This window comes from Phaseolus vulgaris, chromosome 6 (genome assembly GCF_051622355.1).
Source record: "Phaseolus vulgaris cultivar YP4 chromosome 6, ASM5162235v1, whole genome shotgun sequence".
Taxonomy (NCBI): Eukaryota; Viridiplantae; Streptophyta; class Magnoliopsida; order Fabales; family Fabaceae; genus Phaseolus; species Phaseolus vulgaris.
In genome coordinates, this window is record NC_143503.1 from 29,479,603 (window position 1) to 29,503,866 (window position 24,264).

Consider the following 24,264-nt stretch of genomic DNA (forward strand, 5'->3'; position numbering starts at 1 on the left):
CTTACACTCGATATTATCAAACATGGCATTCCATACGATAATACATAAATAATGTATTTGTTTGAATATATATATATATATATATATATATATATCTTTGAAGAGCATAAATTATACAAGTGTGACTATAAATGAGTTACATCAAATCTCAGCCCTTGATTTAGTTTTAATCTTACAGCTAATGTAAATACTGAAGAAGTTAGTCACAGTTCCTAGATTGTACACTGACTATGCTAAATAGACTTTAGTACGAATGCCTGGCAATTTCTCTTCGTGCACCATAAATGATATGACATCCCAAAATTTAAAATTTTCGTTGATTTCATTTTTCTTAGATGTGTGATTTTTATACATTCTGGATTTCAAAATTTGGAATGTTATTTTTATATTTTATTTAGGCTTTTGGATGGTCGTTTTGATTTTTTATATTCGAAATAATGTGGTGTGTAAATGGTGAAATAATGTGGTGTAAATGGTGTTGTGGTGTAAATGGTGTTAAAGATTGAAATTTGAAATTCATTTATGTTTGTTTATGAATCTTAAGGTTATTTATATCGTCTATATACGCATGATGAAATCCGGTTAGTTTTTAATAATTATATTATATTATTTATTTTATTTTATTTTTATTGTTTACTTGTTCTTATTTTAAAATATTTAAATCACGTGTTTTTATACCTTTTATTTGAATAATTTTTTTTAGTTTTAAACATAGATTTTTCTTTTATTTAAATTGTGTTTTTTTGTTTAAATCTTACTTTCTTCATTTGAATAATGTTTTATCTTCATTTCATTTGTGTTTTTAGTTAGTTAGAAATTAAATTTGACTTTTTAAATAACTATATTGTGTTTTTTTTTCTAAATTTGAATAACCATTTTTTTTATTTGAATTACAAACATAAAATTGTGTTTTTTTATAATTTGATTTTTCAAACGGTAAATTAAACTCTTATTTCAAATGGAATGTTAAAAAAATAAATTAAATTTTTACTTCAGAAAAAAACTTCAAAATAATCAATTTTACAATGATATTCAAAATAATAGTATAGTAGTATTAAATTATTATTATTAAATAACATGAAGATTTAATATTATCTTATAAATATATTATGCTATAAGTAATTTTAATTTGTGGTTTTTTATATTCAAATAAACTAGTTTCTAATTTTTTATATTTAATTTATTTTTTATAAGAATTCACGCTGAATATAGATAATCAAATTATAAATAAGAATGATGCAACAAAAACTTGTCGCAATATATATTTTAAAGTTGAGAAAGATTTTTGGTAGTAAAAATAATATGATCAAGAGTTTATAAGATTTTTCATCTCATAAATCTGAAAATTCAAGTAAGAAGTCATTTGTTAACGATTATTGAAATAATAGTTAGAGTCTGTCCAAAAATGACTCAATCGAAACATTTTGAGATTAAAATATTGGACAATGGAACATCATTGAAAATTGAAAAGAGAAAGTTAAAACCAAAATATCCCTCTGTCACTTGTGTCTAATGACAAAAAAAGTAAATAAAGAATACTGTTAACAAAACCCTTGGAGGTTATTTATAATATTTTTTAATATTTTAAACTGAAATACTCTTAATTATGAAATTAACGGATGTTTGTTATTTAGGATTACTATTTTATTTAGAAAAAAATATTTATTATAGGGTTAAGCACATTATAGATGTAAATGAGGAGGTTGAGTTAAACAAGAAGGTACAAATTAGATTTCATAATACAATTGTATAAGGCAATAGATATGTTTTTAGAACTAAAATTCTCTCAAGTCTACTAGCCCTTGTATATAGTGTCTATCTTGAATATTGTATTAAAAATATTTGTGCAACTAAAAATATTTAAAATAATAATGATATTACTAACATTATTTTTAATCACACATGATATTACTTTTATTAAAATCCTTAATATGGAAAATTCTATTACATTATGGAAGTTTAATAACTTCAACACATTCAAATTATTTTATGCTGCTATCAGTATTACTTCAATCATAGTTAGCTCAAATGGTTTAGAATATTGAAATAAATAATTCTAAGAGAGACTTATTGGTGATATCATAAACATGTGAAACAAAATTAGTAAGATGATGATTGATTACACATTTGTTTAGTTGTTTATATTTATGATGTTATTAGAAAAAAAAATACAAATATAGTTTTTTTTAGCTTGGCATATGAAATGCATAATTGAGTTATTGAGAATGTGAGAAAGTTCAAATACCATGAAGGATAGACAAAAAATTGAACATTAATCCTATCATAAAGAAGTAAACTAAAAAAAAAAATTATCATTGGATTAAAACATTAATTTATAATTTTTTATATATATTTAATTTCGTTCTTAAAATACTTACTTTTTTTTCTTCTTTATATTTTAGGCTTTAGTATTATTTTTTCCACACACATGTTATGTTTTTTTTATATATATTTTACCTTTCTTTTATATACGTTTATTTTTTAAAGTTTAACATGACATTTCTAAATATTTTAAACATCGTGTTGATTAATATAGTGGAAGTATGATGTTTAATTGAAAATATGTTATTTTTATTTTATTTTATATCCCATTATAAGATTAAAAGTAGTTAAAAACAAAGAAACAAGAACCCAAAAAAGAGTAACACTAAAAGTAAAAGCCATCACTTCTTCCCTGTAACCAAACACTTCCCTTTTCTTCTTCTTCTTCTTGTTTTCCAAAACCATTCCAATCAGTTAAATTCAATCGCTATATTACATTCTTTTCTTCTTCTTCTGCCTCACACTAATTTATCAAAGCAAACTTGATTAACCTAACCCTAACCCAAGATGGTGAAGGTGCGCATGAACACCGCCGATGTCGCCGCCGAGGTTAAATGCCTCCGACGCCTCATCGGAATGCGGTGCTCCAACGTCTACGATCTCTCTCCCAAGGTAGTACCTCCCTTTTCATTTTTTCATTTTTTCATAGACCTACGTTTCTCAATTCTATTCGATTCGATTTTCCCTTTCTGCAGACCTACGTGTTCAAGCTGATGAACAGCAGTGGAGTTTCGGAATCCGGGGAGAGCGAGAAGGTTCTCCTGCTCATGGAGAGTGGCGTGAGATTGCACTCTACTATTTACATGCGTGACAAGAGCAACACGCCTTCTGGCTTCACTCTCAAATTGAGGAAGCATATTCGGACGAGGAGGCTCGAGGATGTGCGCCAACTTGGGTACGATCGGGTATAGTATAACCCTCCTTCCATATACCATCCATCACCTTTTGTTTATTTCGCAAAAGAAAAAAAAAATCTATTTTCTTTTTGAAAACTGTGGCAGATTATCCTCTTCCAATTTGGAGTTGGGGAGAATGCAAACTATGTTATACTGGAGCTGTATGCCCAGGGGAATATCCTCCTCACAGATTCTAATTTTACCGTCATGACTCTGCTGCGGTCTCACAGGTTCTTGCTAATTTCTCCTGTCCTCTACTTTCCATTTCTTGCTTAGGAGTCTTTTAGTTTCTTCATGTGTATTTATATAAGAAGAAAATACAAATAAAACAAATCAGGAATGAGATAAGTTTCTCTTTTAATTTATACATTTGTATAAGTTTTTTCACATTGACTTCCCCACAGGCGTTGGCAAACTTATTTCATTTTTCCTTCTTATTTTCTTTACTTTTCTTTTAAGTGTTTCTAGATAAGTTAATCGGAACAGACCCTACAACTACTGTGCTATAAAATACGAAGGAGCAACTGTTTGCATGCGGGTAGCTTATGTTTTCACTAGCACACAATCATAGGATCTTTTGTTGCGAGGGAAATTAAGTGTACTTTTTGAAGGATCACAAGACCGCCTTGTTGATTTTGTATGTATTGCACTTTTAGATTTGAATCTTTTATGTCATGGGGAGTCGAGCTGATGGGCTTTGCGAGTTATGCCGCCAGACCTTGCTTTTGGAATCGGGTCTGATTAATTAAGATTGTTTTCACTTTCAGAATTCATTAGCTTGCACTTTTTTTATTTATGTTCTTCAGGTCATGGGTTGTCTGCTTATTTAATTTACCTATTTTTTGGATTCTGAAAATGTCTCTGTGATTGACAGAGTGGTTGCAATTTGTCATTAACAGGGATGATGATAAAGGGCTCGCAATTATGTCACGTCATCGATATCCTGTTGAAAGTTGTAGAGTTTTTGAGCGAACTACTATTGAAAAGTTGCAGGCATCTCTGGTGTCTTCCAAGGAAGATGATAATGATGAGACTGTTAAGGTCAATGGAAATGGAAGTAATGCTTCTAATGTAGGAAAAGAGAAGCAAGGAACCCAAAAAGGTGGGAAGTCATCAACACTGAAAGTTGTCCTTGGGGAGGCACTTGGTTATGGACCTGCACTTTCTGAACATATAATAATAGATGCTGGCCTAATCCCTAGTACTAAAGTTCCCAAAGATAAAACGTGGGATAATGCTACTATTCAAGCTTTGGTTCAAGCTGTTGTGAAGTTTGAAGATTGGATGCAGGATATTATTTCTGGTGAAGTAGTCCCTGAAGGATACATTTTGATGCAGAACAGAAGTTTGGGGAACAATTCTTCAATATCTCAGCCTGGAAATGTTAGCCAGGTTATGTTCTATTTCTCTCTAATTTTAGCAGCACTATAAATACGGAGGAGAAAATAGTAAAAAACTTCTTACTCATGTTTTTGTGGAATTTAGTGTTTACATACTTGTGTCTTTTGACACAGATGTATGATGAGTTCTGCCCCATCTTACTCAACCAATTTAAGTCAAGGGATTATACAAAATTTGAGACATTTGATGCAGCCTTGGATGAGTTCTACAGCAAAATTGAGAGTCAAAGGTCTGAACAGCAGCAGAAAGCCAAAGAAAACACAGCTGCTCAGAAACTTAATAAGATTCGCCAGGATCAGGTTGGTACCCTTGCCCAAACTGACAACACACTTCTTTGAAAGTCAGCTGTGCCTGTGGCACACAATCTTGTTAATGGAATATCTCATTTTGGATGATATAAAGGCATCATATCTTATTGAACATAAAACATGTGGATGTGAAAGTGTATTTTAAAAGAGTGCAATAAAAGGCTTAATAGTTGTATCCTCTGAAGCCCATTATCCTACTGAACATGGTGAACACTCCTGAATAGTGGTTGCATTGTGTCTTAACTCTTAACCATGTCAGATACTGTTTTAAATTATTTTAATTCCTTTTATAATTTTTTATGTATTATGTTTAGAAATAACTTTTTAATTTGTTCTCTTACTTTTTACACTTTTGTACTAATATTGATTTGAATACCATAATAAATATATTTTTTTGTAGTTTATTATGTTTCTAATGACTTGTGCTCATTTTTAAAACACATTCTTTTCTAATTTCAGTTTTTTATGTTTACTTTAGATTAATTTTATATATTATGTTATAGCCATGTCATTTCCTATAATTTTTAAAATTTTCCATTGTGTTCGTGCTGTATGGTTTCAATTTTTCGTTTGTACTTGTGCTTCCATTTTGCAAAATATATACATTTGGGTTGTGGTGCTTAAAATTATAATTTTCTTGCTATAAATGACGGGAAAATAAGGGGGGCCTATTTGGTTTGCAAAAAATTGTTCTGTTTTCATGTTTTATTTTCATTAATAACATGGTAGGAAATGAAGACAAAACATTTTTTAACCAAACAAGCTCTAAATTCCTCTTCCTTACTCCAATTTATCAGAGGGCTGAATTTTAACTGATGTATGTTTTGACTACTGGTTGCCATCTATAAATTAAAATAATTATTTATGGTTGCATGTGGTAACACTGGACACAAATATAACTTCAAATAAATATTTAGGACATCTGATACTCAGCATAATATCTCTCATTTCTGCTGTGTAGGAAAATCGAGTACATGCTTTGAGGAAAGAAGCTGATCAATGTGTTAAGATGGCAGAATTGATAGAATACAACTTGGAAGATGTGGATGCTGCTATAGTAGCTGTTCGTGTAGCTCTAGCTAAAGGTATGAACTGGGATGACCTTGCTCGGATGGTGAAGGAAGAAAAGAAAGCTGGAAACCCAGTAGCTGGCCTCATCGACAAGCTCCATCTGGAAAGGAACTGCATGACTTTATTGTTAAGCAACAATCTTGATGAGATGGACGATGATGAGAAGACACTCCCTGTGGATAAGGTTTTTATTGATTTACTATGCAAAATAATAAATTCATTAAGACAGAGAAAAGTACAAAGAGAAGGGAGGATAATGATCATCCTTAAAAAGGCAGAATAGTAAACAATAAAGGAAAACAAGAAAACCAATGGAGCAAAGCTATCCGATCCATCATGTAAATCTTCTTAAAAATGAGAGTTATGCTCCAACTAACTGTACTGAAGTGTACCATAGGCTGCCATTGCTATAAATATTGACATGGGATAAAATTTAAATATTTTATATTGAACTTCTATTAGGCTACCTAAAACATTTACAAGTTGTTTGTCTTCAATTGATTTATTCAAACTACAAATTTTTTAACACGTGTAAGTTGTTGTGCATAAGGAGACCTGCCATTGTCATGATTTTCAACCAAACATAAAATGATATTGATGTTTACCTTATATTGATCTCTTATAGGCTAGTATTATGCCCATAAGTCGGTATTATCACTTTTTCATCAACCTTTAATCTCACCTTATCACTGTCATCACTGATTTTCTTCATATTTTTTGAAAAATGCTGATTTTTAATGTTTTTTTCTCTTGAATGTTTAAAATTACTAAATATAGTATGTTTATGTTCCAGGTCGAAGTTGATTTAGCTCTTTCAGCTCATGCCAATGCTCGGAGGTGGTATGAACAGAAGAAAAAGCAGGAGAGCAAACAGGAAAAAACTGTAACTGCCCATGAAAAGGCTTTTAAAGCTGCAGAAAGAAAGACTCGCCAACAGCTTAGTCAGGTGGTTAAAACTTGTATTTGGGAATCTTTAATCTATATTGCAAATTAATATGTAGGTAATGGATTGCTATCTATAAGGATCCAATTGCAAGGTATGGGACTAGCATCTTGCATTGGAAGTATAGGATTCTGATGTGGGTTTATAAGGCCTTAGGCCCCCCGACTAAAGGGGCTAGCTTTTGTAGTTTGGTTCTCCCAAGATTATTAACAATTGGTGTTAGAGTTGGTTGCTTGTCTCAGAAAGGGCTAACTATAGCGGGACTGACTAAAAATGCTGAGTGAAGCATCTTAGAGTGTCTGCTGCTGTGATGTTGGTTCTTAGGAACAATGCTATTGACTTGAATATTGTGGGGTCTACATGATTTTTTCTATCCCGCTCCCTCTGCAGGACGATTTTATGGGAGGGTTCCGTAAGTTTATGGGTGCTTATTAATTGTGGTTCCCAAAATCATATCAGTCAATCCGACTGGTGGGAACTTTTAGTTTGGTCGAGGCATAAAACTGCTCATTCACAAAACTGGTGTCAAACTAGTAAAAAACCAATTCAACAAATAAAATTAATAAATCACTATTTTTTCTTGAAAAGTGAAAGTAGTTGTCGTTTTTTATTCTACATATAAACTTATTATTAATGAATATTATATTATATAAATTTCAACTGAAGTATGATTCACAAATTTTATACAAGCCTTCTATATGTATTTTAAATGTGTGCGGGTCTAGTCCAAGGACCTGTGCAAAGCTAGCCTCTGTGGGTGGGTATCAAGGCTGCAGAGTATGGTGGGATGCTAGGATCCAATTGCAAGGTATGGGACTTGAATCCTGTACTGGAAGTGTGGGATTCTATTGTGAGGTTTTTGAGGTCTTGGACTCGCCAACTAAACTGGATAGCTTTAGTAGTGGGGTTCCACCATGGTTCTTATTACTATCTCAAATAATCAATTAAGCAGGAACCCTTAAAAAAGTATGCAGTCTGTAATTATGGGAAAAATTAAGCAACATAATTAGTTTTGTAGAGTTTCTCATTTCAACATCTAATAAGTTTATTTGGTCATTATGATCATATATGTGCATTATAAATTTGTTACTTAATTGGGTTTCCATTTGTGGTACCGTAGGACATGCAAGTAAACTTGTGCCTATTATTTTTTTATCCTGTTTAATTTTCTAGATCTTACCTAGGCAAATTTATTATAATCTGCTTCAATACTTTCTCTGCTCTCATTAAACTGTTTTATTTTGAAAATAAAGCTTCTGAAATTTCTTAAATTTTAAGGCATGTTACAACATGTTATGTTTATATAGGAGATAATAGTATTTTTTGCCTCTTTAGATATTTGGGCAAAGGTTATTTACAAAGGGTCGTGGTTTCCTTCTTTGATCATTTTTTGTCATCTTTGGTGTCTGCTCTCCAAATTAGAAATTTACCAATGATCTTTTTATTCCTGATCGCTTCTCTCTAAATTAGAAATTAACAATAGGTTTTTATCTCCAAATTTATATCTGTAACACATTGATATGCAAGCATAGTCTGATTTTTTGCATTCCTGATTGCTGTACTTAACTACTAAATTAATTGTATGCTTTCTATCAAATTTATTTCCAGGAAAAAGCTGTTGCCTCAATTTCACATATACGTAAAGTCCACTGGTTTGAGAAATTTAATTGGTTCATTACCAGTGAGAACTATTTGGTTATCAGTGGACGTGATGCACAGCAAAATGAGCTGATAGTGAAGCGGTATATGTCAAAAGGAGACCTGTGAGTATTTCTGGTTGTATTGCACTCCTAAACTCCTCCCTCCTTGAAGCTAATGCTTAACTGTTAATAAAAAAAGTTGAGTAATGCTGAAAATAATAATAACTTGGTTCGGATGCTATCTTATTTTGAATATTAATTCTTAACTGTTAGCATGTCTCAATATTATTTGAAGAATATGTTGACTTCTCTGTCTTTTGAGAAAGAACACTATATTTAACCAAAACTTGCTGTATACTTGATTAAGAACATTGGAGCATTTCGAAGAGGTCCCAGATCACTGTGAATATTGTAAACAATGGATAAAATCATAGGAAACTTCCTTTTGTTTGAGTTGGAATACCAAATACCAATTGAAATTAGAGATTTGCTAGTTGGAAATTTATTGCTGCCCTTTGACGTATCTGGAGCCGTGAGGTGGGGGAGTTAGGTAGTAAAACTATGGTGTCCAAGAGTATTGCCTCAACTAACAGGAGGTTATTGTGGTTTCCCCCAGTTCCAACATAGCTAATGCTAGGATTCAATTGCAAAGTGTGGGACTTGAATCCCACATTTGTAGTATGGATTGTAGTGTGTGGGGTCATAGGATGTGAATGCCATGTCATTGCAAATTAAGGTTCTTGGAAATTGTTCTCAGGAGACTATTGCTTTTCTTTGTTTGGTGTCTGACATCTGAGGTTGGTTTTATATCCAAAGGATTTGTGGTTGAAGAGATAATCCACTTTTAGTATTCTCTTCATCTTAATCATCTTTCTTTGTTACATCATCAAGCCATTAGCAAATTGTATTCCTTCCAAAATCATTTATTGTCTTGCACTTTCATTGTTTTTTCTCTGAAACCTCATAGAAAGAAACTACGTACATGCACTTTCACAGTTATTTGGTTCTACTCATCTATTTTCATCTTAATCTTCTTTCCTCATTATATCATCAACCTGTATTCCTTCCAAAATCATTCCTTCTCTTGCAGTTTTCATTTTTTTCCTGAAACCTCAGATAGAAAAAACTATGGACTTCAATGCATTTAGTTGGTTATACTCATATCTCTTCATCAGACTGGGGATTTCATAAGACTTCTCAGAAGACTGGAATCTTGTAAATTTTATTTTCAATTCAAATTAATTTTACTAATTTCTTTCTAGTAAAGCACCTGGAACATCTGTAATTGCTAGTCAGAAATAAAAAGTTTTTATGCTTCACTTAAAATGTGAAGCATTTCTCTTTTTGAAGTATGATTTGATCTCTGATTCTCTCATTCATTGATTTGTTCATATAATAGATATGTACATGCTGATCTGCATGGAGCTTCTAGTACTGTTATCAAGAATCACAAGCCTGTGCAGCCAGTTCCACCACTGACCCTAAACCAAGCAGGATGTTTCACAGTATATGCTTAACACCTGCCCATACTATGTTATCTGAATTTAGTTTTTTGGTTGTGAACTAAACCAAACGTTAACTGTTACCACATCATTTTCAAATGTAGGTCTGCCATAGCCAGGCATGGGATTCAAAAATTGTTACTAGTGCCTGGTGGGTTTATCCTCATCAGGTTAGTAAAACAGCTCCTACAGGTGAGTATCTGACAGTAGGGAGTTTCATGATCCGGGGAAAGAAAAATTTTCTTCCCCCACACCCTCTTATCATGGGTTTTGGCCTTCTGTTTCGCTTGGATGAGAGTTCCTTAGGATCACATTTAAATGAACGAAGAGTAAGAGGAGAGGAAGAAGCAACAGATGATTTTGAAGAAAATGCTCCTCTTGAAGACAGATCTGATTCAGAGTCTGAAAAGGATGTCACTGATATAAAATCTGTCGCTGACTCAGAAATGAATGGTAAATTATCAGCAGATTCACACAAGCCCCTGTCAGAAGATTTTCCCGAAGATGCATCACAAACAGGTTTGGCTTCTATCAGCGCCAAAAAGGAAATTTCACATGCTTTTCCTGTGAAAGAAACAAGTATATCAAATATGGTTGATAGGGAGATATTTTCCGACATTGGCAGAGACAGCTTAGTGGCTGTGACCCCTCAACTTGAGGAACTTATTGACCAAGCTCTGGAACTTGGATCTGTTGCTAAATCAAGTAAGATTTATGGAACTGAGAACTCCTCTCAAATTGATCTAGGCGGTGACAAACATTCTGAACAAAGCAAAGCGGCAGTTAGGGATAAACCTTATATATCAAAAGCTGAGAGACGAAAGCTTAAAAGGGAACAGAAACACGAAGATGCAGATTCAAATGTTGAACATGGAAAGGATGAACTGAAACTGAAAGATATTTCTGAAAATCTACCAGAAAAAGAAGATCAAAATGTAAAAAAAGGTGGTGGTCAAAAAATCAGCCGAGGGCAGAAGGGTAAACTTAAAAAGATAAAGGAGAAGTATGCTGGCCAGGACGAGGGAGAAAGGAACATTCGAATGGCATTGTTGGCTGTGAGTTCAGTAGCTTAGATGTCCTTTGACTTCCATCCACAGGATAATTTTTGTTTTAGCCTTATGCACCACATGTTTTATATTTGCTAAATCGAAGGCACCTTGTGTCTGGAATACTTGTCACATACCTGCTAAGATGAGTCCAAAAAATGTTAAATTTAATTAATGCTGTACTTCCTAAAACATCTTTTGAATAAAACAGTGTAGGAGAACATGAGATCACATAATGGAAAATTTCAAGAACATATTATTGCCTCCCATGTAATTCTTACATATTTCTTCTGATTTGCCTGGCTCTACCTATAACTCTAAAGCTGTTTTTTCTGGTATTTGTAGTCTTCTGGAAAATCAATCAAGAAGGAAGAGACGTCATCTGAAAATGATGCATTGGACACGGGGGAAATATCTGGCAATGGTAAGCCTTCCAGATAGTTTCATAACCAGTGTTACTGAGATTGAGCTGACCAACAAGCTTGGTTTGAGTTTGGCTCAAATAGATAATAGAACCATTCTGATTGGCTTAGCTCAAATAATTTAGATTTGTGAGCCAATTTGAGCTGATTAATAGATTCGTGAACGTGCATATTATATTTTATATAAAATTGTTTATGGTAATATATTAGTTTGTTTTGTATAATGTTTTTATTTTTTTCATTTTATGTCCTGATAGACTGTTTTATGAACTAAACAAGTCAACTGTGTCACTAGGCAAGCTTCCAAGAAATTCTTTACCTAGTTCCACTATTTGGTTCATGTACAGTTGGGCCTCTTTAAAGCATTGAATAGTGACCCTGCTTGGTTCATTGCCCCGTGGTATACATGTTTTGTAATTCATTGTGTCATTACCTTGTATTTATTACCTAATTACTGAGATCTAAATTTCGCCGTAAATTAGACACAACATGTTTATACGGCAGTTATTGCAGTGTTTAATTTGTTATCTTTTCTATTGTATTATAATGATATTGTAGCAGGTCCTGTTGAAGCACCAAAAATATGTTATAAGTGTAAGAAGGCAGGTCACTTGTCTCAGGATTGTAAGGAGAAATCAGATGATCTGGCGCATAGGCATGCAATTGGTGAAGCTGAAGAAAATTCAAAAATGACTGATCTTGACACTTCCCAAGCAGACAGGGTGACAATGGAAGAAGATGATATTCATGAAATAGGAGAAGAAGAAAAAGAAAAACTAAATGACGTGGATTACTTGACTGGGAATCCACTTCCTAATGACATTCTCTTGTATGCTATTCCTGTCTGTAGTCCTTACAATGCACTTCAGTCTTACAAATATCGGGTGAAGATAATTCCTGGACCAGCGAAGAAAGGGAAAGGTTATTATTATTATTGTTATTTTTATTTTTATTTTATTATTTAATTTTACCTGAATTTTTTTGTTGGTATCTTGTCTCTTAGACTAGTAGTACCTTGTAGAAGTAAGTCTTAGAAAACTACCTTTTTGTTCGAATATTTGTATCTTCATAGGGTGTTGTAAGTGTTGCATTTACTGCATGTGTATTATTTCTTTCTGGAGTCTATGATATACTCTTTCTCCTCCACTGGCCATGGCAATCTATGTTTTAGTTTTAGAGTTGTCGATATTTGTTTCAAGATGTTGCCAAACTTATTTTTCTTTATACATATTTTGTACAGCTGCGAAAACTGCAATGAACTTGTTCAGCCACATGTCAGAAGCAACAACCCGGGAGAAGGAGTTGATGAAGGCCTGTACAGATCCTGAGCTAGTTGCTGCAATTATTGGTAATGTGAAAATATCAGCAGCCGGCCTTACTCAATTGAAGCAAAAGCAAAAGAAAGGCAAGAAGAGCAGCAAACAAGCTAGTTAGCCAACACACCTCACAGTTTTAATCCTACTTCCCGCACCTCTGCAACTCTTATTCTTATGTTCTCTATTTTCCCTGGACTAAAACTGCTTCTCCATCTGCAGTTTTTTCCCATCAGGTCAAGTTTTGTTTTGTTTCTGTTTCTTTTCTTTAGCTAGAATTTAGAAATTTGTATTGTTGTATATCCTTCTAAGTTTCAACACTAGAGAAGTTTTACATCCTTTTTGGTTTTCAGCCGTACTGTCACACACATCTACAGTCTCTGGATTTTATTCAGAAGATATTTAAACAGAGGGTCAAGAATGTTTTTATTCTCACAATCTTTAAAATGATTGATCTTTAGAAACTATTCTTTAAAAACTTCTTACTTTTATTTCTTTTTGCAAAGAAAATATCTATTAAATACAATATTGATAAACTTAACAAAAATATTAAGAATGTATTTGATAAAGAAAAGTTAGAAATGAGTTAAACAAGTCAAACTCAAGCTTTATGTTTCCCAACAATCCAAGCCAAAATTCTAACTTTGAGCAAAGCTTGAGCACCATCTTTTATGCAAGCCAAGCTTGAGTTTCAAGTGTTCAGTGCAGTTCAACTCATTTATAAATGAAAAACATTTTTATGATTTTTTTTATTCTTATTAAGCTGTATGTCTAATTATATTGTAATCTATATAAGACAATTGTGTAGATTACATAGAGTAATAAAAAAAATTACGTGAAACGAATAAAACAGTTATATTATCAGAACATTTTTTCCAGTTAGAAAATAGGAACGAATATGATTTTAAAATATTTATAAAATTGTCTCATGAATCTTTTCTATCCAGTTAGAAAATAGGAACGAAAAGATCAAAACTCTTAAATATTTAATTATTTTCAATTTTAATATATATATATATAATTAAATGATAAACCACAACAGGAGAGTAATCAAAGAAAAACAATGTTAATTGTTTAATATAATAATTTTGATCAACCTATATCTGCTTTTATATTATACAATATTATGTTTAAATAAAAGAACCTTAATTATTGTCATCAGGGACCATTCCTAGACTCAAAACATATTAAAATATCTCTAGGAGAGACTACTCACTTGTTCAACGATAAGGTAAGCCTATATTATAAGAAATTATACTGGAACTGATTTATATGACTACAAACAAGAATTTAATTTTTTTTTAGCAACGTTGATTCTGCAAGAAACTATGCTTAACAAGAAAAATGAAAATAAAAATATTATAATAATTAAATTGTTTTTAATTTGTTAAAAAGTGAAGTATAATAAAAAATTATAATAATGTGAGCACTTGCAAGAATTACTTATTAGAGCAAAACTCGAACACATTTAGTATGAGTTGCTTAAAAATAGCGTGGCATAACAAATTGTATTTAAAATGAAATATAGGTACTGCAAATGTTGCTTATAACATACACTTGCGTTTCTGGCAGTTGGAGATGATAAAGTTCAGAGACAAATATGTAAATCTGGTTGTTGAACTGCGCTTCCACTATTGTCAATCTAATCAAAGATAACATCGACAATCCCTCGAAATAATTTAGAGAGGAAATGAAAAGTTCTACAACTGCCTATTCTACAAAAATGAATTGCTAAAGAACTGTTCTTTACATTAGGTTCTTCTTTCTACAACAATATTCAGACCAAGAGAAAAACAAAAGGGGAGGAAAGAGGCCCCTCAGTTCTCAATCATGAATCCTCAGCCAGGGGTACCTCACTCAGATCCACTCCCTCTGGAGGCAAGTCTGAAGAAAGTGGTCCTAAGATTCCATCACCGCTGAGACTTAATCCACTCTGTAAACAAAAGGATAGGTATGAAATAGGTTCACCGAATGAACAAATAGTGCATCTCTGTAAGTATGCAGGAATGCTATAAGGTGATCAAAGAAATATATCCAACCCAAAGATTAAACTTGTAATAGTTGGAAGCAAGAATGTATTCATATATCTCAAGTCAGTAAAATAAGAGTCTTTCAGTAGTCTTAATTCCAAAAGATCAAAAGTACTGGTATCCCAACTAAGGTCATCAGAATTGAAATGCATATAAACTTTTGTATCTCATGTACTAAATAGGTCCACCAAAAATAATTTAAATAGTCATTTGACATAGACATTAATACGACACGGACACTTCGACACATAATCTCTAAAATATAGGACACAAGAACACAAATTTATATATTATATAACTGTGAATTATATAAATTGACAATAAAAATTTATGTGCACACGTATGTCTCAGTTTTTTTTTTGTAGAAGAAAAGTGTTTTTTATGACTGGTTCAAAATGATTTGTTCATTCTTTTTATAATCATAATAAAAATTTAAGCAATAGGTTTGAATTTTTAGAAAATTAATGTATTTGTTCTTTTTAAAAACATGTTGGAACCATGCTAGAATTTTCAGATATCCAACAAATATTTTTTGAATTTGACACTTCCCTTATTCGTATCGTACGAGTGTCGATGCTCAATGTGTTTCTAACACGGACACACCATTTAAGAGTCGTGTCCAGGCGTGTCCGAACCTAGCAAGTGACTTTACTTTTTTATCACAAGCGAAAATGCTAATGCATCACTATACCGAATGCAATCTAACTAGGTTAGCACTCCGTTCAGTATCAATCAGTGAGATAAGATTTCGAACAAATAAATACCTCTGGCTGGAACCTAAGCATATCAGCACGAGCCATAGCTTCTGCTTGCGCGATTCTCTGTCTGAAGGTCTGAGCCATCTCCTCCGCCTTTAAAAACAAATTTAGAATTATAAGGGTGCGTTGTATTTCAAATGTAATAATGCTAATGAAAAGGTTTTATCAGATTTGTCACAGAAAGGAAGAGATAGAAAGAAGTATAACATAATCAAAGGAACCCAGTATTTTGGCTGTTCTATCAATCAAAAGGACAGAAGAAGCAGGAAGTAGAAAACTGGAAATAAACCACGACAAGTGAAGCCACTTAAGTCCTACAATTATAATTTATTTGTATGAGTAGCAGGCAAAAAACTTGATTTACTTTCTTTGAATTATACCTTCTCAAAAACAAGCTTTGGGTTGCGAATCATGTCACCAGGTGAGGGTTCCAACTTCTTTGTGGAAAGACTTACTCGTCCTCGCTCCCGATCATGACTTAAGATCATCACCTAACCAAATAATAAATGAGAATTTATGTCTACATAACTTTGTGACTCCAAGCAAATGCAGTGTAGCTTATCATAGGTTTACCTTCAGAATGTCACCAGGTTGAAGAACAGTTGCAATATCAGTTATACGGTCATGACTGATCTGACTGACATGAAGGAGGCCACTGATTCCACCAATGTCAACGAAGGCACCGTATGGCTTTATGCTTTGAACAGATCCAACGACTACTGATCCAATTCCTAACTGTCCTTGGCTCTCAGCCACAGCTTTGCGGTGACTGAGGACAAGTCTAGACTGTTCCTCATCCACCTCCACAAACTTAAAAGGAATCTCCTGCTCAAGAAGATCTTCTCCAGTTGATTTCTGAGAATAGAGGCAAAAGGGAAAGTGTTTGAATTAGCAGCTGAAATCGTAATTTTTAAAATGATACAGAAGAATAAACATGAAAAGAAACTTCTTACTTTTATTTCTTTTTGCAAAGAAAATATCTATTAAATACAATATTGATAAACTTAACAAAAATATTAAGAATGTATTTGATAAAGAAAAGTTAGAAATGAGTTAAACAAGTCAAACTCAAGCTTTATGTTTCCCAACAATCCAAGCCAAAATTCTAACTTTGAGCAAAGCTTGAGCACCATCTTTTATGCAAGCCAAGCTTGAGTTTCAAGTGTTCAGTGCAGTTCAACTCATTTATACCCCTATTGTTTATATGCTTTTGAATTTTACATTCTTTTGAAACACCGACAATTAAGTTACCCTTATTTGATTCTTGTTCCCACCAAAGACCTTATTATACTTTCATTAATGCCAATAAGTTGAGCTTTTGCTACAAGTTGAATCTAATTCATGCAAGTCCGTAAATGTCAAGAGCTAACCGATGATATCTGTGAAAATGGAACAAACCCCTTGAGGCCTTCCACTTGAGCCACCAGACCACCTCTATTTGCATTGACAACCTGCCAGCCATAAAGCATATATAAGTCAGAAGATAGAGATGGATAGGGAAATGAAAAAGTTAATGTAGTTCAAGATCAAATAAACCAATTTGCAAAGGTAACAAGATCAATTTTTCTTATGCTTTACTTTATATTTTTTACTTGACAGATTACCCCATACGGATGTCATAACAAATAAGACTTGAAATAAAACAGATAAGCCAAATATTAACTGAATTAAGTTTCTCAGTTAGCAAAACCCACCTTACCCTTGACAACAGCATCTTCAGACTGAAGTTGTCTACAGCGTTCCCATGCAAGGTCATATTGGATAGACCTCAAACTCAGGATCAATGAATCATCCGTTCCATTCTCACCAATGATCATAAATTCCTCCCTCAAGCCAGGAACTATACCTGCTTCTTCCACTTTCTTAATTTTGTGGATGCAAGCCTCTTGCAGGGGTAAGTAGGCTGTGGACTTTGCAGTAATGTCAACATAAGCTCCACTCGCATCTGTGGCAAAAACAGTGCCCTTAACCTGAAAACACAAACAGAAACCATCACTAGTTCATTTGAAAACCCCCCAAAACGAATATATGTAAACAAATATATGTACTACACCCCATTACGACTTCTTTGTAAACACTTATTAAAGAAGAATATATGTAAGGCAAAAAGAATATAAAATGTACTGGGCCCTATTGAGATAAACTTCTTGTAAACTCTAATTAAAGAAGAACATATGCAAGGCAAAAAGAATTGAGTTTCTCCTGTCAGGTAAAATCAACTTACGCACTTAACTTTTATAAAAACTCCCTCATTTATCTTCTGCAAACTCAGTTCATTTTACCTTTTTATTTTCTTCTCTTACATGTATAAAAAAAGTTTCATAAATGCAGGCTACAATTGCAAGCCCCTACCAAGGATCCAAAATTCATCCTCAACCCTTCTAGATTTTTAGGGTCTCTGCCACTTGCGCCACATCAGCTGCATTTCTACAACATAAAGAATTACTATATAACCTAAATTGGTCACATCAGCTGCATTTGTCCATAATTCCCTACAACACAAGGTCAGAGAACAACACAGCAACTACAACCACAATTTAAAACCTCTTCCCCCTCTTTCATTTTCTTCAAACACAATCAATTAGCAAATGCCGCAAAATAGTATAAAATAGGTAAACACAAAACACTCTCAACCATACACATGTTCAAAACAATTTTCAGATGGTAAAGGGAATGCAACGTGCCTTTGCTCCAACTTCGGATTCGTAGTCGTATTTGTCGAGAGAGTCGCTGAATTGCTGGAGAGTGAAGGAGACGCCTTCGGTAGGAGCAGTGCGGCACCTCTCGTACGCTTCTTCGAAAAGCTGTTTCAGTCTCACTCTTTCTTTTTTCTGCGCGTTCTCTGTGGCCACGGAACACACCACCGGAATCATACGACGCCGTTGCTGCTTCGGCGGCGGCCTCCATCCCCACTGCAACTGCGACGCCGTCATCGCCATCGGCATGGCTCCTTTGTATAGTGTAGTCTTTCTTAGTGTTTGATAGATAAGGCGTGGAATACGAATTATCGAAATGGAAAGGTAATTAAGTTATCGTTTCACGTTTTTATGACGCAACAATTTTCAAGTTCAAAAATCACTTTTTTATGACGCAACAACTTTCAACTTTCACTCTTTTTACCAAATCAGAAAGTATTATGTTTGTTTACAGAAATAAAATATATAAAAAAAAAACATTTTTTTATCAAATATGTCCCTTTGTACTTTTTTTTTAAATAGCTTCCTCTTCAACTTATTTTGACAATTAAAGTAACTTACCCGAATATACTATTTTCAGCTTACATTTAGCTTATACTTTGTTTTGAAAGTTTAAACAAACATCTAAAAAAATATAATAAGTTGCTATTCAGTTAAAAAGGGGTTTTTTTTTTCTTCAAAAAAGCTTTAAAACTTGCCCGTTAAAAAAGTTTATCTTATCAAACACAAATAAAATAATTTTATATAAATTTCATCTACCAATTTCACCTATAATCTGAATAAAATGTTTTTCCAAACACATACTATACTACATATATATGTAAATACGTACATTTAAAATGCAGATCAACTAAGAAATAAAATACTAGTAATAAGATCTTCCACTTAGATTATAGAAACATGAGCCACCTGGTATCATATCCTAATAAAATATAAATTTCTTAGACAAAATTGAAAATAAAAACAAAAAATTATTTTGGTGATAAATGTTAGCTCCAGTGAAACTTATCTGCGTGAAAATAAGAGTTTCTAAATTTGTTAATGAAGATACTTCTATAAGAAATGGTGCTTAACTCTCTCACTCAAAACCCATTTTTATATTTTGCTAAATCAATATTTAATTATAACAATTAAATTATTTTTAAGTTGTTACTAGACGAAATGTCAAAAAAATTATAAAAGTGTGAGCTGTTTATAAAAACTATCTCTTGAAGCAAAATTTTGTGCAAATTTCATATAAGTTGCTTAAAAGTAATGTGCCATCACGAGTCATATTTATAGTGAAATAAGATTCCTTGTACAAAATATTTTTATTCTATTTCTCCTTTTTCTATTTTTTATTTTCATTCACTTTTTTCCCTTTTTTTAACTAAATACATACTTAACACATTTTTTACTTATATTAATGGTATAAAAATTCAATATTGATTGAACAAGGATATCAAAGATGCATACATACATATATATATATATATATATATATATATATGCATATGTGAAAATTGGACACCATTGTGGATTAATTGTGTGATTGTTGTTGGATGCAAATGGAACAAAAATGTCCTCAGTTACTGAAACATAGTGCAATGCTGTCACATTTTCATTGGGTGGTATAATAGTAATACATGAGCACTCCAAATGTTTTTGTCTAAAGCCATTATCAAAGCCTAGTGTTCTCATGTTCCTTTGCCTTCCAAAAGGATGCAACCTGAGGGTGCTCTCACAAATTAAAGCAATATTACTCCAAGCTGATTCAACAGGTTCAGAAATAATGATAATTTAATAACTCTTGTAGTATGATACTATAGTCTAATAATTGCAATTGTTCACAAATTCAGATACTTATAATCATGATTCTCTCCTTCTGCATCTTTCCAAGTGTGATGTTTCTCTATCAGTGTAGAAAGCAATCACTCAGAAGGTACTGCTCCTATCAGTGTGTTGAGTTCAATTTTAACGACAAAACACATACACCATTTATGCTGCACTGATAATGTTGGAAAATGCATATACATGAACCCCTTGAAAGTAGGTTTTAGCCTTAGCCCTACAAACATATGGTTGAAAATTACTTCTCTTTATTCTGCTTTTCTAACCTCTAAATTGTTTGCCTTTCGGTTCTTTTCATTTAACCTTCTAAGTTATGTTATCTTAATTAAGTCCATCAACCATTAGAAATTTTTATAAAAAATTGTTTACTTATTTCTATGTTTATTTGAAAACCCTATTCTAAAAAATGATTATTTTATTAACCAATACTATAATTTAGTCAATCAAACTTGAAATTAGTACAGTAAGTTGTTGGAGTTTATATATTTAGTAGGAACGCCCTATGCTTATATATTTAAGATATGTATCAATCAAGAATATAATCACTAAATTCTAAAATTTGAGGTTGAATATACACTTCGAATCAAGTTTCATCTCTAACTTGATTCAGTCAAGTAGCAAAAGATATTTGCTTCATTTGAGAATTGTGAAATAAAAGAGTAATAGTCTTATCTTCTAAAAGATTAAATCACACATTTGTGTATAGTTCATTCTTCGCTTAAAAGTTAAATGCCATATTAGGTGTTGAAGTATAATTTTACTAGTGTCACCATTTACCATTTAGAAAATTTAGTAACTAAATTGTTCTTTAACACATTTGTGAATATTGATGATTTAGATAAAATTTTAGTTCAAAATTTTTTAAGATCACCTAGAGATATAGACCGTAGTCTATTGGTTCAAAGAGCGTAACATTAATCTTCTTCGCTCCAAACTCTTCTTATGATTATAAAAGAATTTGTGCAACAAAATTGTACAGTATTAGCAGTCTTACGAAGTTAAAGATTGAAAAAGTACCATCATTGTAAAATTCCTGGTCATTTAATTCTCCCTTTGGGAGAAACGTCTACAATTTAGACAGAGGATCTGTGTAGGTTAACTTTATCCTGGTCATTTAATTCTCCCTTTGTGACGTCGTTAAATAAAGGAAACACCCAAAATCAGGTAATTGAAACAAAACTTTGGGTGATAGAGAAAAACATAAAGCCACATATTATACAGGTGCCAATCTTCCTGTGATTACATACAGCGTGGAAGGAAGATTAATAGCCCAACTTCAATTTACTTCTTATTAGTAATCAAATGTTACACTCAGATATCCAGCAGAGTTCACGAATTAAAAGTTTGATACCATAGTCTACTTTTGGTATTATCATTATGAGCTGCATAAAATTTCATATGTAGTAGTTCTAATGAGATTTCTAGCGCCTCGATTTTAGAGAATTAGAAGTAAACGTGTAGAGAAAAAGAAAACAAATAGGACGAACCGTGCACTCTACTCAACTATCTCATACCATCAAAAAAACCACTGTTGAATGCAACAATCAAGAAAATAACTAGTTTTGTGGTCACATTCACCTACAACATTGCTGAGAAGTCCAAATCATCTCTTACTTACAGATCTAACAATAATCTGAAATCAAATCCACCATTGTTCCCGCCAAAATTAGATAGCTACGTGTTTCTCTACATCCACCAAAATAACCCCAGATAAATCCCCTAAATTAAATAGGTCTAACCTCCCAACAATTATCCTTTTCTATCCCCCTACAAAACTGTTGACTGCTTGGCTCTAACTCTAAAACAGCCTACAAACACGAATCAGTCTTTTCATGAATGTGAATCGTGAGAACCATATATACATTCAGGTTCCCTCTAGCAAGCTCCTCAACCTGTTCCGGGCCTCTTCAGACAGAGAGCAGGATCTGAATCTTCGCATGTGGGGTGGACATGACTCGACAATCTGGACAGGGGACAAGCAGATAACAATCACAGTAAGATTATCTGATGAGTGTAGGCGCAAAGCTTCCTTAACTAGCTCTCTGGCACATTGTTCAGGGTTGTCATGCCTTCTTAATCCACGCCGCACCAGACTAACAGCATCCTGGCTTGACATCACATCCCAAACACCATCACAACCAATGATCAAGAACTCATCCTCCTCTGCCAATGTGACTACCTGAACATCCGGGTCGGCAATGAGAGGCGACACAGAACCAAGTGGAAATTTAAAGTCCCAATCCCCAAGGGCACGAGTCACAGAAAGATAACCATTGAGATACCCATCATCAATATAACCACCCATCTCCTCCACTCTCCTGCGTTCTGGTAAATAACTTGGTCTGTGATCTTTGGACATATCAACAGCTACTCCACGCTTACAAAGAACAGCTCTACAGTCCCCAGCATTAGCAACCATCAAATGCCTTCCAAGAACAAGAGCAGTCAACGCCGTTGTTCCACAGGAACTACTAACACTTTGTTCATCAGACAAGGCGATGTCTGCTCCCAAAAACGCCTTTCGATGAGAATCTTCCAACCTCTTCAGAAAAAGTGCATCAGCATCATACGATTGCAGCATATGAGCATCTTCAAAAAATAATCTCATAGCATTGTTTTTAACAAAGGCAGCTGCATCTGGCCCTCCATGCCCATCAAAAACTGCATAAAATGCACTAGCCATAGGATGCTCAAAGTCAAATCCAAGATGGGCAGCTAGATCATCTATCTGAATGTGCTCATCATCCATAGATCCCCTGGGTCCAATATCAGCACAACAGCCAGATCGCACATCTGGTGTAAACTTATTAGCAGGAGCCTCTAAATTTGAATCTCCAATCATCTCAGGGCAACTCACGGGCTGAAATACACACAAGAAATTAGTCAGCACCAAAAACGTTATTTGTTTAGATTAATGGGGAATTTTTTAAACAAAGACACACAGACAAATCAGAAGCTTTTCCACCAAGCATCTTATACTAAGAAACCCTATCATACTTGAACCAACTGGAATCTAAACTTTCTAATATTAAACACCGGATGCATCACCTGATTTCACCGAAGGAAAAAATGTTTAAAACGCAATAAACATAGTATGCTTTCTAATCACGCAAGGCATACTGAACACAAATTATAGAAACACCCAAATTAAAATCCTTTTAAAAAAAGTACTGCTTCTGAAACCCCCACAACCATTCCAGAAGAAAAGTTAATCCTCCCCAAATCTAACAATCAAAATAACGAGAAAGAACACGTCAAACACATAAATTCAAGGATAAATGCACACCGACTGAGGCACAAAGAAGGGAAATCAAAAAAGAAAAATTAAAATCAACCGATTCAACTTTCAAGAGAAAACCGACAACAAAACAAGACGAAACACCATTTTTTTACACCAAATATAAACAAAACCAAATTCCAAGAAGGAATATCAGAAAAAAGGAGAAAAAATTATTTAATACCGAAACAATAAAAAAAATATTCCATAAATCCAGGAAAGGGAACCCAGTAGTACCCACCGATTCAAACCGAGTCGTTTCGGTAGAAACAGATTCAGCAGCAACCCTCACGTGACCGAATATGGGAACAACGTTGGAGGTGGGCGAAACCTCGACCTTAACGCCGTGTTCTTGCGCCACGCAAAGGTGGTACTTCACGTCCAGCATCGGAATGCTCTTCTGGCAGATAATTTCCGTTTCTGTGACCGTGTTCTGGCTCACGACCATCGCCAATACGGTGCGTTTAGCTCGCCTCTTCCAAAACAATTGCAACGGATCACTAGGGCTACGGTTTAGGGATTGCGAAAACGTTTCCGATTAGGGTTTTCTCTGTTTTCTTAGAGCTCTTGACAACAGAATTTCGCGTTTGCTTTCGTGCGTTTTATTTTTTTTTTTCTTGCCACAAATTAATTAGCGGGAGTATTTATATACAACGCGCTACCACGAAATTTCACTTCACTGTACGTGGGGAAAATACAGTTGTACCCTTGGCGTAGATTGAAAAGATATTTTGCGTCCAATAAGCGAAAACGTTAAAATTGTGAAACGAGTGGTGGCGTGGGTTCGCCACGCTTCCGAGTCAAATGAC

General features: G+C 33.5%; 3 protein-coding genes across 6 annotated transcripts; 1 reads left to right on the forward strand and 2 right to left on the reverse strand.

Annotated features, from left to right (window-relative positions):
* Positions 1-2,611: 2,611 nt before the first annotated feature.
* EMB1441 (zinc knuckle (CCHC-type) family protein) lies at positions 2,612-13,342 on the forward strand. 4 transcript variants are annotated; one of them, XM_068639891.2, is made up of 13 exons: positions 2,612-2,934; positions 3,018-3,227; positions 3,324-3,448; positions 4,118-4,610; positions 4,733-4,918; positions 5,889-6,182; positions 6,792-6,944; positions 8,550-8,704; positions 9,981-10,086; positions 10,188-11,138; positions 11,475-11,553; positions 12,110-12,472; positions 12,792-13,342. In XM_068639891.2, exons 1-13 carry the CDS (start codon positions 2,830-2,832, stop codon positions 12,983-12,985), a joined length of 3,414 nt encoding a protein of 1,137 aa, XP_068495992.1. In that variant the 5' UTR covers positions 2,612-2,829; the 3' UTR covers positions 12,986-13,342. The 4 variants fall into 4 exon arrangements, with proteins under 4 accessions (XP_068495992.1, XP_068495993.1, XP_068495994.1 ...); XM_068639892.2 differs by having other exon boundaries at positions 12,113-12,472; XM_068639893.2 differs by having other exon boundaries at positions 2,640-2,934; positions 3,018-3,217.
* Positions 13,343-14,473: 1,131 nt separating this feature from the next.
* Positions 14,474-18,709, reverse strand: LOC137831967 (small ribosomal subunit protein bS1c). The gene is made up of 7 exons (XM_068639895.2): positions 18,337-18,709; positions 17,347-17,622; positions 17,023-17,103; positions 16,226-16,507; positions 16,033-16,143; positions 15,659-15,745; positions 14,474-14,797 (listed from the first exon to the last, which is right to left on the reverse strand). The coding sequence occupies exons 1-7, from the start codon at positions 18,595-18,597 to the stop codon at positions 14,693-14,695; spliced, it is 1,203 nt and encodes a 400-aa protein (XP_068495996.1). The 5' UTR covers positions 18,598-18,709; the 3' UTR covers positions 14,474-14,692.
* A 2,946-nt stretch (positions 18,710-21,655) lies between these two features.
* Positions 21,656-24,081, reverse strand: LOC137831968 (putative protein phosphatase 2C 13). Its single transcript, XM_068639896.2, has 2 exons — positions 23,697-24,081; positions 21,656-23,038 (listed from the first exon to the last, which is right to left on the reverse strand). The coding sequence occupies exons 1-2, from the start codon at positions 23,901-23,903 to the stop codon at positions 22,043-22,045; spliced, it is 1,203 nt and encodes a 400-aa protein (XP_068495997.1). The 5' UTR covers positions 23,904-24,081; the 3' UTR covers positions 21,656-22,042.
* Positions 24,082-24,264: the final 183 nt, after the last annotated feature.